Genomic DNA, 13,668 nt, shown 5'->3' with positions numbered 1-13,668 from the left:
GAGAGTAGGTTGTGACCTTCACATTGAGATAAATAAAGTGACGACCCTCGAGAGGTGTCCATCGGGCCACACATGGTTCAATATAGAAGAATGTCATGATGTAATCGAGGAGAACGATCCGGCCGCGTACACCCAACTAGATAAGGAACACTTTAGAACCGTAATGGGTCGAAAGCCGGAAATTTGAGCCCGGCTATTAATCCTTCGTGTCCTTAACAGCTCTGCGCGCTTACCCGCGATATTTTGATTCTCAAGCTGTCCTACGGAGGCTTCTCCTCTGCGATTCGCTTCTCTCTTCGCTCCAGCTTTCGATTCCCTGGCTATGGAGTCTCTAATCAACGCTTCTTCTGCAGCGATTGTCTCTTCTTCTTCCTCTTTTCCTATATCTTCTCCCAATAGGATGCTTCCTCTGAGATCTTTTCAAGTTCCGCACGCCTCCAAAGGTATTTATCTCCGAATTGTTTTCGAGTTTTTGTTTATTCTATCTGTTTGCGTCTTTTCTTGATCAATAATTTTGAAGAATTGTAAGTGGCGTGTTGTCGAAGCGGCTGCTTGTGCTTGTGGAACGATCCTGCTTATTGTTGATTTTGATTGGTCTTCGAAGCTATTTATTGTGTTGTTCTTATTTTGAGTTGCCTGTCTAAGCCTTCGAATGTGTTCTTAGGCAACGAGAACGAATCTGATTGTCAGTCTGACTCGAAGAATATCAGGAACCTTCCAATCCTCAATAAACGTCGTCTCTCCCTTTCCCCTCTTTCAAAGGTATCCTCTCTGTATTTTGGTTAATATCATTTTTAATTGAATGCTCTTTTCCTTCGGTTTCTGCAAATGTGAGATGAGTAGAATTCATGCTATTCAGAGTTTTCGACGAGATGAAGTATATTGTATAATACATACAACTATTTCTTTTGATCTCGTGGTTTCGGATTCATTCTTCTTCCAAAAAAAGAAAAAAAAAAAAGAAAAGAAAAAAAAAAGAAAACTAGATAGAATTTCTTGATTAAATTTCTGTAAGAAGAAAAATAATTTATGGAATAAGAGAGTTCATGAACCTTTATATTGGTGCAATTGGTTGACTTGAATCATATTCATATAACATTGTCGGGAGGATTATCAATAATCGGTAGCCCAAGTAGCGTTTCAATATTAATGATGCTTACTTATTGAAAATTAGATGTATGGTCTTTTTGTTTGCCATTCGATCTGATTGAAGCTTCCAGTAAAGTTTTCCAGATTATTGTTCTTTCTGCATTAGGATGTTGCAATGGGAGTGGTGCTTAGTGCAGCCACGGGAAGAGGGTGGACGACAGGGTCTGGTATGGAAGGCCCCTCATCTCCGGCTGGGCTGGAGGCCAAATCAGGCACAGGGAATGTCTCTACTTTCCCTTGGTCCCTATTCACGAAATCTCCTCGGCGAAGAATGCTTGTGGCTTTTACTTGTAACATTTGTGGGCAACGTACAACACGGGCTATTAACCCCCATGCTTATACCGATGGCACTGTGTTTGTGCAGGTAAGATTTCACAACACTTAGAATACAGTTACCATTTTTCTGTTCGGTTTTCTACTGAAATGGTTTCAGCAATATTGGGGGAGGATTGATGTCAAAGAAATCAAAATTTGAACGGGACACATAATGTAACAGCCCAAGCCCACTGCTGGCAGATAGTGTCCTCTTTGGGCTTTTCCTTCCGGGTTTTTAAAACGCGTCCGCTAGAAAGAGGTTTCTACACCCTTATAAAGAATGATTTGTTCCCTTCTCCAACCAATATGAGATCTCACAATCCACCCCTTTCGTGGCTCAACGTCCTTACTTACACACCGCCTCGTGTCCACTCCTTTGGGGCTTAGCCTCCTCCCTGGCACATTGCCCGATGTCTGGCTCTGATATCATCTGTAACGACCCAAGCCTACTACGAACAAATATTATTCTTTTTGGGTTTTTCCTTCCAAGTTTCTAAAACGCGTCTACTAGAGAGAGGTTTCTACATTGTTATAAAGAATGCTTCGTTCCCCTCTCCGACTAATGTGGGATCTCACACCTAATCTTTGAATTCAGATAGCAACCTAGTGAGGCTTCTGCATGTAATTGGCTGATATTCTTGCAGCTATTCTATCTTAGTTGTTAGGTCCAATAAAGTGTGTTGCCTAAAGCAAGCTTGAGTATGACAAATCTGATCTAAATTTGCGGGTAAACAATTTTATTACAAACTGACACAAAACTGATCATCTTAATCTTTTGTTTTGTTGTTGCAGTGTTGTGGATGCAGTGCATACCACAAGCTTGTGGACAACTTAAACCTGTTTCATGAGATGAAATGCTACGTCAACCCGAGTTTTAACTATGGGCGTAATGGGTGGGGCGATGTGAACTTCAAATATCTGGACATGGAAGAAGATGGAAGCAACGATATATTCCCGACACAATGAGGTAAATGCCCTGTGCTCATGGACTATGTACATTCTGGACTCATCTGTACAAGAATCATAGAACCATTATTTGTTATGCTAAATTATAAAAAATACTCCTTCATTTGTTTCAAAAGCATCTCCTTTCAAAAATTGCAATTTTACTCTTGATCTTTCTTGACCATTTCAAAATAATGACCGATAGAGTAGAAATCCTTTAGAATATTAGATGAGAAATCGGCGTGGAACGACATTGCAATGAATCAGACAATTGCTTGTTTGAATTATGTTTGTAAGAATGACGTTTTACACACATCGATTTTGAAACATTTACGAGTATAAATGTCAAATTGAAAGTGGGGGATAATTCTTGTAACTCAGCCGATTTGTTATGTATATTGTTGTATATGTCAAATAGGAACTCAATTTGGACATAGAAGTTTGAAGACCAAGATTCTGCAGGTCATTCTTCTCTTTAAAAGGGTATCATTGACCATTTCTTTTGCTATTTTTATACTGCAATTTTCTACCACTAAAATTATTAATATTTTTCAAATGAATAGATGTGAGTTGACCCCGACAGATATTCTTACATTGTCTTGTTTGGACTTTTCTTTTCGGGCTTCCATTCAAAACTAACCGATATTGTCTTATATTGTCTTGTTTTCTACACCTTTGTAAATGGTGCTTCGTTTTCCTGCCAACCAATGTGACACAGGTAAATTTTCTTAATAAAAATACAGAATTTTTTTTTTTGAACCATTTTGTCCTTTATTTTTTTTTTAAAACCATTTTGTCCTTTTTTTAAAAAAAAAAAAAAAAAAAAAAAACCATTTTTTCCTTTATTTTTGACGATTCTAAGGGGGTATTGTGACAATTCCTAAAAAACTTATCAAAGGTGATTCTAAATCTAAAATCCGGGTGATTTAAAATCATAAACCTAAAATATAAAGACATTATTATAAATAATAATAATAATAATAATAATAAAGAACCCTCTACATTTTTTAACCAAAAAAAAAAAAAAAAAAACGTACTAAAAATTTATTTTTCAATCTATTTTCTCATATAAGATATAGCAAACTAAAAATTTAATAAATTCCCGAAAGAATAATTTAATTTAAAGCACGTGGTAAAAAAACTGATTTATCTACTCAACACATTTTTTCAATAAAAAAAGTATGTCAAGTTTAATTTTAATGAATTTGACATATATATATATATATATATAGAAAAAAAAAAAGTCACAATAATTTTTTTTTTCAGGCCATTTTTTAAGGGAGCATATTGGTAAAAAATTATACAACAAATTTAATAATGAAAAAACTCAAATAAAAGAAGTTATTAGTTCTAATTTTAGAATTAATCACAAATTTAATTTTTTATTTTATTTGAAGAAAGTTAGAAATTTGTTTATATAGTTTTTTTTTTTTTTTATATATATAATGAAACTATATGATTTGATAATTAAAAAACTCATAAATTAATTTTGGTAGGGATGTATAGATTATTTATTTGTTTATTTATTTTATTTATTAAATGGTAAGAACTATTTATAAAGTTAATTCAAACATATATATATATATATATATATATATTGTTTTTTTTTAAAGATAGACGAAGCTTGTAATTTTAACTCGAGTCATCAGATCCCGAAGTATCTTCATCCATCTAACGAGCGATTGTTCATCAAAATCCGGGCAAATGTTCATACAGTGATGAGGCAGGCCGAGGAAAGGCGAAAGAAATCTTCACTACTGGCAATTGATTCCTGATAGAGCCCTCGAAATTCCATCTCGGAGTAGTGAGTATTTCCGTGCTTCAGATTTGAGGTGCCGACACTTGCCGCTCCAATTTCAGCTTCTGTATCACTTTCTGTTGATTCCACGTGTTCCGCAGATCTGAGTTTTCTTCCGTTGTTGTGTTTTTAATTTTCAGAATCGTCTGGTAACAGTTTGCGTATAAGAGATTGAAACGGAAGGTTGGGCTAGCGGAGAGATCTTCATTCTGAGGACGCCAAATTTAAATGTGGATTTGTTTTTATTTTCTTGCTTGTCTTATTGTCGTATAAATGAGAAGTTGAGATTGTAATTATGGAAAACGAATTCCAGAGATCGTTTTCTTCGAGGGTGAACCGTAGAGGAGATCGTAATATTCAAAATCTGCACCCTAAAGGTAATTTTAAAATTTTGGTCTCATTCTGCTGCATTTTTGTGCAATTCCATCCGTCGGTTATGTTATCTGAGTTCTGATGAAGATTAAGATATTTGTTTCTTGAATTTTGGATATTCTCTCTTGGATCAATTGTTCAAGAAAAATGAAAATGTTTGGTTGTGGTGATTGCAGATGTTGAAGGAGGTTTAATTTCTCCTGGAAAGTTGCCTGCGGATTACCCAATGAAGATTTTTTGGAAGAAGGGGTTTATTCGATTATTTCTTGTGGGTGGAATTTTATGGATGTTGCTGATTCTCACTGCCTCCCTCTTTCATGTTTGGTCTTGCCATTCTTCCATCACTTTTTTCTCCGGTATTTTGATAGATAACTATTCATGTCCTTGGTGGTTTGAGTCTTGTTTCAAGATCAAATATTTTGTGATTTGATGCTTAATATGATTTTTTGTTTCTTGAAATACAGCTATGTGTAATAAAGATAGTAAAGTTTTCACAATCTTGGACTCAATGGGATTCATGGTGAAGGCACAACACCGTAAGATTATGCAATCGGTTTTTCGTGTCTGTTTAGAACTTGGGTTTTCGTTGACATATCAAAATAAAGTGGAGAAAACTTAGTGTTTAGGTACTGATGTTTGTATTGATATATATATATACTTAGGTTGTTCGATTCCCTTAGTGGATGAAGCCGATAGAGTAGTCATTCCGAAAGGAAGAACTCCAGATGGAATTGTCAAAAAACTTGTCTACATCACCGAAGATGAGTACTCGTTAAATGGATCTCAAACATCCCCACTGTTTGGAGGACACCAGAACTGGACTCAAAGAGAGGAAAGCTTTAAACTAAAACCAACCATGAAGGTGGGAGAAAATGTGTATTGTGTTTGTATCCTCATCCTGTTAGCTTCATTGCTTTTCCTGGAGTTTCCTTTTATTGATTGTAAGATTAGTTTGTCACTACTTGTGTTTCTAAATCAGGTGCATTGCGGTTTTATGCGAAATGGTGGGGCTGAAATGGTTCCTGCTGATGTCAAGTATGTCAAGAAGTGTAGGTTTGTGGTTGCCTCAGGAATTTTTGATGGATATGATGTTCCTCAACAGCCTTCAAATATAAGTGTTCGCTCTAAAGATCTATTCTGCTTCCTTATGGTGGTGGATGAGATTTCTATGCAATTTATAAGAGAAAATGTTACCATTGAGGTGGATAACGATGGAGGAAAATGGGTTGGTATCTGGCGCCTCGTTCTACTAAAGCATCCACCCTATGATGAGCCACGAAGAAATGGAAAGGTTCCGAAGATAATAACTCATCGATTGTTCCCTCAAGCACAGTATAGTATCTGGATTGATGGTAAAATGGAGCTGATAGTTGACCCTTTGCTCATTCTAGAAAGGTATTGTTTTTACGAAAATTTAGCGTTGTGATTCCCCACATTCTATTATTTTAATTTACATCCATTTCCATTAAGATATCATTTGACATGCTTACAATTTACAGCAAAACCAAAAGGGTATCGTTTGTGTTAAATTATCATAACTGTGTGGATCCAATTTCTTTCTGGTTACTGTCAGTAAGGGGAGTCTTTATTGCTTTATAAGCAGGAGTGTGAAACATGTTAATTCATTCCAGAAATCCGTTTGAGATAAGGATGATGGAACTTCTCCAAACACTTCCTCTGATCTGTAAGCGTTCTTCGTAATTTACTTTTCATGCCCACTGCAGATACTTGTGGCGTGGGAATCATACCTTTGCCATTGCGCAACATAAGCATCATCGTAGTATCTATGAAGAGGCCGATTCCAATAAGCGAAGAAAGCGATATGCTCGTCCTCTTATTGACCTTCACATGAAAATATACCGTTATGAAGGAATGGAACCATGGAGTCCAGAGAAGAAAACTGTCAGTGGTAAGTCATGGCCATCCTTACCAGATTTCATTATTATTATTATTACTATTTTTGCTTTGAAGTCATTTGGTTTTCTCTTAGGACTATTTTGTCTGTAATATGTGAAATTAGAAATTCGACATAACTCACTCAATCACCATTCTTGACATATATAAAATGTCTGAAACTCTTTGTAACAAAAGTTTTTAAAGGGTTATGGTTGTGCAACATAGTTGGCTCTAAGATCATTATGAATTGTGGTTGTTTCTCTATGTTGAGGAAGTTCTCGTGAATCCTCCGTTTTGCAAGAGAGGAAGAGTCCTGTGGCAGGCTCGTTTTTTCGCTATCTTAGGGGAATTTGGCTTGAGAAGAACAGTAGAATCTTTAGAATGGTTAGAGGTCTGGTGAGAAGCCTAGGTAATTTAGTATCGTACTTGTGGGTGTCCGTGAATCAGATTTCTTGTAAGTATCAACTTGGCATCATTCTCTTGGATTGAAACCTGTTTTTGTGATTAGTTGCGGGTATTTTTATCGGTGAGGCTTTTTTTGTGTAGTTTTTGTGTTCATTCTTTCTACACCACCTTTGTGTGTGTAGCAGCCGCTCAAATCCACCGCTAGCAGATAACTGTCCCGCCTTGGCTTGTTACGTATCATTGTCAGTCTCACGGTTTTAATACGCGTCTGCTAGGGGGCCAAGCGGGCAATATCTGCTAGCGGTGGACTTCGACTGTTACAAATGGTATCAGAGCTAGTCATCGAGCAGTGTGCCAGCGAGGGTGCTGGGCTCCCAAGGGGGTTGGATTGTGAGATCCCACATCAGTTGGAGAAGAGAACGAATCATTCCTTATAAAGGTGTGGAAACCTTTATGTAGCATACGCGTTTTAAAACCGTGAGGCTGACGGCGATACATACATGCCAAAGTGGACAATATCTGCTAGTGGGGGACTTTGTCTACAAAAATGTTGTCCTGATCCAAATTTACAAAAATGCAGATGTTCCAGAGGGAGCCATTATTATAAGGGAACATACAGCAATGAGTAATTTGTTTAGCTGCCTATGGTTCAACGAAGTTCACATGTTCACACCAAGAGACCAACTGAGTTTCGGGTACGTGGTATACAGGCTAGGCGATTCTTTCAAGTATTTCATGTTTCCGAATTGCGAATATTACTCGCTTTTTATTTTGCACCCACATACAAGAGAGCACTCTTCTCTTATAGAGTGGGTTAAAGATTGGGATCAACTTAAGGGGAAGATGAGCAGCATGAAAGAGTATAAACAATGGAAGAAGCGTAACCCGTCGACGAGTTTGATAGAGACGAAGGGAGGATTAGGTTTGTGGACTACATACCCTGGAAACCTTGATTCAGTTGTACTCCCATCTGTGGTGAGATCGTCAAAAGCAGGATGAACTTTGATTCTAAATTTGTACAATCCCTTTCTGGAAAAGAATCTTCCAAGTTCTTCTCCATGATGTTATTTACCTTACTTTATTCTGAAGGAAATGATGAAGAAATTTTGCCATTCCAGTTCTTTCCCATATATTCATCATAGGCTTTGGTCACATCTCATCTCCCTGTGGCTGTGTGACCTTTTTTTGGATTTGGAGGTAGTGATGTAAGATTCTTTAGATTTAATCTAATTCTGACATGATTCATAACCTTTGAAGTCAATTAAAAGACAATTGAACAGTTTCATGTATAAACCATTATTAATTAGTATTATTGATTAGTTTATGAACATGTTTTTTTGTTATAAATTTTGTATAATTATTATGCTCAAAGTAGTTTTTTTCCCAAAATTATTTGGAGGTAGAAAATGCACTTACAAGGCTGCGGAAACTTCTCCGAGTAGAAGTATTTTTAAAAAATATTGAAAAGTCCGCAAGGGAAAGTCCAAAGAGGACAATATTTGTTAACTGGGCTTTAACGTTTATAAATGGTATCAAAGCCAGAGCTCGGTGTACTACCAATGATGTTTGACCCCTAAGGGATGAATTGTGAGATCCCACGTTGATTGGTCGCACACTAGGCGGTGCTCGGTGTGCCAGCAAGGATGCTAGACCCCCAAGGTGGTGGATTGTGAGATCCCACATTGATTGGTCGCACATCAAACGGTGTACCAACAATGACGCTGGACCTCTAAGACGGTGGATTGTGAGATCCCACATCGATTGAAGAGGGGAACGAGTGTCAACAAAGATGCTTGACTCCAAAGGAAATGAATTGTGAGATCCCACGTCAGTTGGAGAGAGGAACAAAACATATAAGTGTGTGGAAACATCTCCCCAGCAAATGCATTTTCATTTTTAAATCCTGAAGGAAAGCTCGAACGGGACAACACAAAAAGAACAATATCGGTTAGTAGTAGGCTTGAGCTATCACACTTATAATACGATAAATGCAAATTAGAACACAACAAACGGAGCTTATTCATAATAACATCAAACTGAATTCCTCAGAAATTCTCAAAACTGTTGAAAATACACGATGTAATATCAACTTACACAATAAATAGACAAGAACAGGAATTGGATTAGGGCCTTTCTAGAATTTAGATGATGCCCTATTAGTTGTTGAGCTGATGCAACAATCCAACAAAAATAATTAAACATAATACAGAAACTGGAAGAAGAGGTCGATGTGATTGCTAAAAGAATGTTGTTCCCATTCTGACTGACTTTTGCTTGGAAAGAGAGGCTCAACTGTGACAATGAGATGGAAACACAACTTTTTTATTCTTTTCACTCTGAATTTATGCAATATGGAGAGAACGAAGGGAATGAAAATAAGATTTCTCAAAGCTCATTACGGTCTATCTATGCGGAGCGTCTTACGGTATATATAAGAGCTTTGGTTCATCAATTTGCAGATTCTCGGCTGTAAAACAGATCAAGAGTCTTTGCAGGTATACGGTGGAGAAGTTCACGAGGGAAAATACGAAGCAGTGTCCATGCCAGATCGAGCGATTGGAAAATGTTTCGAGTGTCGTAAGCTCCTTGACTGACAAACTTCCTCTCAAATTTGTCCAAAAACTCTAAATAGAGCTGTTTCCAGGACGCGTTGTTAGAGTTTATTGTGAGAATGGAATTTTTCATTGTAAAAACAATTCCTCATGGGACAATGAAAGAAAGATAGATTACCAGATCCTCAGAAGAGAGTGCTTCTTCTCCGACCACGGCTTTCATTGCCTGAACATCCTTTCCAATTGCATAATTTGCATAGAGCTGTGCGTTTTCCCCGAGAATGGATAATTTAAGTCGGATCGCCTTTATTACTAGCTCAAAGATGGAATGTAAAACTATTGCAAAGAAAGCTAACCTGGTTGGATACATCAGCATGATCCCTACGGGTCATTCCCTCACCAATAGCACTCTGCAGGAACAGAAGAAAGTTTTAGAGTACATAATGAATTTGTCTATGCTTCTAAACTACCATAAAAAAAACATTGTGCAAGAAAAATTACCTTCATAAGACGAGACAATGAAGGAAGGACATTAATTGGTGGGTATATCTGGCCAAGCCAAGAAGATAATTTCAGTTTCAAAGTTAAATGGAGTATGAATTATCTTTCATAGACTATGATCATAAATTCCAAGATCATGAAAAAGTAACTTCATATTTCTGGCAGCCAGCAGACGAGTAGAGTATTTTTCCATTTGGGGATAACATTTCATGGATTGACTGACAACTTATCAAAATTGAGGCAGTATGTTACTGTTAGTTTCTTAAAAAGAATGGCCCAGCCAAATGATGGATGGATTACTTTAAAATTAGAAAAATGTAGTACACTCAGCTATACAACTAGACAGATAGATATGGAACGCTTTCGCTAACGAGTATCTACAAGAGCATCTAATGGTTGATTATTTTTTAAATTGCATCGAGTAAAAACGTTAATATAAATAAATCCCCAAGCTCCATAAACTCACCTGTCTGTTATAGAGCTGCCTATCGATGTAAATCTGTCCCTCAGTAATATAGCCAGTAAGATCGGGAGTAGGATGTGTAATATCTGATCACCCCAAAACGCCAAGACAATCAATTAAAACGCTTAAAAGTACAAAAAAATTTACTTAATAAGACAATAAATATAGCTTGAGAAAGCATTACCATCGTTTGGCATAGTGAGGATTGGGATTTGAGTGATGGATCCTTTACGTCCTTCAATACGTCCAGCTCGCTCATAAATTGTAGNCTCGCTCATAGATTGTAGCAAGATCAGTATACATATAACCAGGGTATCCACGCCTTCCAGGCACTTCCTCTCGTGCAGCAGACACCTGCAAAAGAAGTCAATTATTTATTTGTCTTTTAAACTCTTTTCTTCTATTTCCCCTTCTTGGCAGGGAACATCAACGGATCTTAAACGCTCCCAATTAAAATTACTAGAATTCTGCATGAATTTTGAATTATTTTGAAACTCTTAGAAGTGATCTTTTAATAAATTTAACAGATTTAAATGCTTGGTAAATTAACTTGAGAAGCAAAAAGAGTAAACTAAATTAACTGAGATATTCAGTTTCTTCACTAAAAAAACTCCATTGATTGTATATCAGTTAGTTAAAAAAAAGTCGTCATCAACTAAAAACAATCTTTTAAGGGGAAAAAGAACTGTAGTACTAAAAGATAAGATATAGCTCAGCCGAAGTCCAATATTAAAATAAAATTAAAAAAGATCCGCTATCATCTAGGACATCCTGTATTTATTATTGCATTTGGTTTTGCAAACTAAAAAGTAAATACATCATTGCATTACCTCTCGAAGGGCATCAGCATAAGAACTCATATCTGTCAGTATGACGAGAACATGCTTCCCACATTCATAAGCCAAATATTCAGCAGTGGTAAGAGCAATACGAGGAGTGATAATACGCTCAATTGTAGGATCATTAGCCTGTAGAACATCACGGCCTCCATATTTAAGAATAAATAATCGTAACAAAGATTCATTAATTGATGTAGAAAAAAAGTACCAGGTTCAGAAATAGGGTCACTCTCTCCATTGAACCATTTTCCTCAAAATCACGTTTAAAAAATTGAGCAGTCTCCATGTTAACACCCATAGCGGCAAAAACAATGGCAAAGTTGTCCTCTTCACCACCCTGTAAATAAAAAACTTAAGTTCATTTTATAGAATAAAAAAAAACTAACCACTATAACAAGCGTCAACGTTATAAAATTAACAAGCCAAGGAACTGTTGCTGAGAACCAATAACCAATTACCCAGTTCGCATATATTGCAGTATTGCAGTAACTCGCATGCAATTGCAAATTTGACTTGAAAAGCTTGGAGATTATATTCATTTCAAAGTGGATGCCATTTTCCAAACCAACTCATTGAGAAAGAAAAACATAAAATAAACGCATGCCTGCAATATTATACAACTATAGTCTGTACCTCAAGAAGATCTTTAGATTTCTCCAACCGCTTTACCAAGCCAGCCTGACGACAAATCTGGGCAGCAATTTCATTGTGAGGAAGACCTGCAGCTGAGAAAAGTGGGATCTTTTGTCCTCTAGCAATGGAATTCATGACATCAATTGTAGAAATCCCAGTCTGTATCATCTCTTCGGGATAAGTTCTTTCACTAGGGTTTATAGAACTCCCTAAGGAAGAAGAATAGCACATGAGGAAAATAAAATATAATAAATTGTGAATTTATGAAAAATGGAAAAAGAAGGAAAATGATTTCTCTAAATTCTAACATCACACCAGAAATATCCAAGTAAGCCTCGGGCAGGATAGGAGGACCGTTATCAATGGGTTTTCCAGAACCATTAAAAATTCGCCCAAGCATGTCCAAGGAAACTGGAGTTTTCAAAACCTGTAAATGTGACATAGAACAGAAGTGATTAGCCATAAAATCAAGTGGCGAACAAGATCCGATTATTAAGGACCGCAATGAATGAAAAAAAGAAGAAGATATATCCAAGAATCTCTTCTATAACATTATCAATTTCAGTATTAATGTTCCAGTGTCTGGCAGCAGAATTTCCAAAAATTAAATGTCCAAGCAAACATGTATACAGGTAACGATGGTGCCATTACAATATGCAAATAGAACAACGTTTTGCTAGATACCAATTGAAGTACCCTTTGGAACAAAACCTTGGACATCGAAAAGCTATGCAGTTGAACCAATCTATAGTCCTTTTATGGGCTTCACTGATTAACCACGCATGATCTTTCCTTTATACAAGTCTCTTGGCAATATGTTCTATATTCAATCCGTTTACACAAGACTGATATTTCACGACAAAAGCAGAGAGATTTGGATAAATTCATTTGACAGGATGATTTTAGCCATTTACTCTAATTGGGTTTGTACCTCTCCGGTAAATTGCACAGTTGTATATTTGTTATCAATTCCAGATGTCCCTTCAAAAACCTGGCAATTGAAAACAGCAAAATTCAAATAAAAATATTATAAGTAGATGAACAGCTTTCCATGAATAAACAACATAAAAGAAAGTGAGACGGTACAATCTCAGTAGAAAAGTAGCAAGAATTGATCATATCAACATGATCGCGAACCAGTCTGATAGTGAAACTGGAATTAAGACAGAAAACGTCTGACGAAAATAACCTGGACAACAGCTTTCTCTCCATCAACTTCCAGGACTTGACCACGCCTGGTTGATCCATCTCCTAGACGAATATTAACAATCTCCTGAAACTTAGGTCCCTGGCAATTTGAGAAAAAGAGTGAGTCACTAGATCCTGTATAGAATATAATAGAGGAACTGAAAAGAAAGAATTCAAACCTTGACTTTGTCCAGAATAACCAATGGACCAGCAACACCAGAGACTGTTCTATATTCTGCAACATGAAAACCAATCGAAAAATCATTTACACAGCACAAAAGTTCCAAGAATTCTGCAACTCAAGCTTATATCCAATTTCTCACAATAAAGCTCCAAAAATTGACAAATGAAAGCAAGGATAAGCCATTGAAAAACCTACCCATGCCAATCTCCAGAGTCCCCTCCTCTGAATCGTGATTGTTTTGTTCCATCCCCATACTTCAAACACTAGCACACCAAAAACAAAAAAAAAAAAGGTTGATTACAACAAATTAACAAAAGAATCCAATTGAATGTATCACTACACAATTAATCAAATCACCTTCAACTTCCTCAACACAAACCAATAACCACAGAACAACAACAACAACAACAAAAAAAAAAAAAAAAAAA

At 36.5% G+C, this 13,668-nt stretch overlaps 3 protein-coding genes across 7 annotated transcripts in view; 2 read left to right on the top strand and 1 right to left on the bottom strand.

The window, feature by feature from the left end:
* The first annotated feature begins 185 nt into the window (after window positions 1-185).
* On the top strand, window positions 186-3,052 carry LOC111792506. 2 transcript variants are annotated; one of them, XM_023674019.1, is made up of 5 exons: window positions 186-443; window positions 665-762; window positions 1,256-1,513; window positions 2,257-2,431; window positions 2,828-3,052. In XM_023674019.1, the coding sequence occupies exons 1-4, from the start codon at window positions 323-325 to the stop codon at window positions 2,428-2,430; spliced, it is 651 nt and encodes a 216-aa protein (XP_023529787.1). In that variant the 5' UTR covers window positions 186-322; the 3' UTR covers window position 2,431; window positions 2,828-3,052. The 2 variants fall into 2 exon arrangements, with proteins under 2 accessions (XP_023529787.1, XP_023529786.1); XM_023674018.1 differs by lacking the exon at window positions 2,828-3,052 and having other exon boundaries at window positions 187-443; window positions 2,257-2,545.
* A 963-nt stretch (window positions 3,053-4,015) lies between these two features.
* Window positions 4,016-8,032, top strand: LOC111792436. 4 transcript variants are annotated; one of them, XM_023673900.1, is made up of 9 exons: window positions 4,016-4,213; window positions 4,348-4,437; window positions 4,521-4,584; window positions 4,756-4,935; window positions 5,044-5,115; window positions 5,242-5,441; window positions 5,559-5,974; window positions 6,304-6,488; window positions 7,461-8,032. In XM_023673900.1, exons 4-9 carry the CDS (start codon window positions 4,806-4,808, stop codon window positions 7,877-7,879), a joined length of 1,422 nt encoding a protein of 473 aa, XP_023529668.1. In that variant the 5' UTR covers window positions 4,016-4,213; window positions 4,348-4,437; window positions 4,521-4,584; window positions 4,756-4,805; the 3' UTR covers window positions 7,880-8,032. The 4 variants fall into 4 exon arrangements, with proteins under 4 accessions (XP_023529668.1, XP_023529667.1, XP_023529666.1 ...); XM_023673899.1 differs by having other exon boundaries at window positions 4,016-4,241; XM_023673898.1 differs by having other exon boundaries at window positions 4,348-4,584.
* An 843-nt stretch (window positions 8,033-8,875) lies between these two features.
* The window catches only part of LOC111792441 (V-type proton ATPase subunit B 2-like), a 5,168-nt gene continuing 375 nt past the window's right edge, over window positions 8,876-13,668 (bottom strand). The window contains 15 exon segments of the mRNA XM_023673904.1: window positions 8,876-9,514; window positions 9,611-9,694; window positions 9,789-9,842; window positions 9,934-9,981; window positions 10,400-10,482; window positions 10,581-10,680; window positions 10,682-10,750; window positions 11,227-11,364; window positions 11,444-11,572; window positions 11,869-12,077; window positions 12,184-12,295; window positions 12,800-12,859; window positions 13,058-13,156; window positions 13,236-13,291; window positions 13,436-13,503. Coding sequence (XP_023529672.1) covers window positions 9,329-9,514; window positions 9,611-9,694; window positions 9,789-9,842; window positions 9,934-9,981; window positions 10,400-10,482; window positions 10,581-10,680; window positions 10,682-10,750; window positions 11,227-11,364; window positions 11,444-11,572; window positions 11,869-12,077; window positions 12,184-12,295; window positions 12,800-12,859; window positions 13,058-13,156; window positions 13,236-13,291; window positions 13,436-13,493 — 1,485 coding nt within the window. The 5' untranslated portion in view covers window positions 13,494-13,503 and the 3' untranslated portion in view covers window positions 8,876-9,328.

Source organism: Cucurbita pepo, chromosome LG04, assembly GCF_002806865.2.
Source record: "Cucurbita pepo subsp. pepo cultivar mu-cu-16 chromosome LG04, ASM280686v2, whole genome shotgun sequence".
NCBI lineage: Eukaryota > Viridiplantae > Streptophyta > Magnoliopsida > Cucurbitales > Cucurbitaceae > Cucurbita > Cucurbita pepo.
Note: the sequence above shows the minus strand (reverse complement) of the source record. Positions and strands in the feature narration are given on the sequence as shown.

Coding starts and splice junctions, on each gene's coding strand:
- LOC111792506 (XM_023674019.1), top strand. CDS start 323: ATGGAGTCTCTAATCAACGCTTCTTCTGCAGCGATTGTCTCTTCTTCT. Junction 763..1,255: donor CCCTTTCCCCTCTTTCAAAG/GTATCCTCTCTG, acceptor TTTCTGCATTAG/GATGTTGCAATGGGAGTGGT. Junction 1,514..2,256: donor ATGGCACTGTGTTTGTGCAG/GTAAGATTTCAC, acceptor TTGTTGTTGCAG/TGTTGTGGATGCAGTGCATA.
- LOC111792436 (XM_023673898.1), top strand. CDS start 4,503: ATGGAAAACGAATTCCAGAGATCGTTTTCTTCGAGGGTGAACCGTAGA. Junction 4,585..4,755: donor TCAAAATCTGCACCCTAAAG/GTAATTTTAAAA, acceptor TGGTGATTGCAG/ATGTTGAAGGAGGTTTAATT. Junction 5,116..5,241: donor CATGGTGAAGGCACAACACC/GTAAGATTATGC, acceptor ATATATACTTAG/GTTGTTCGATTCCCTTAGTG.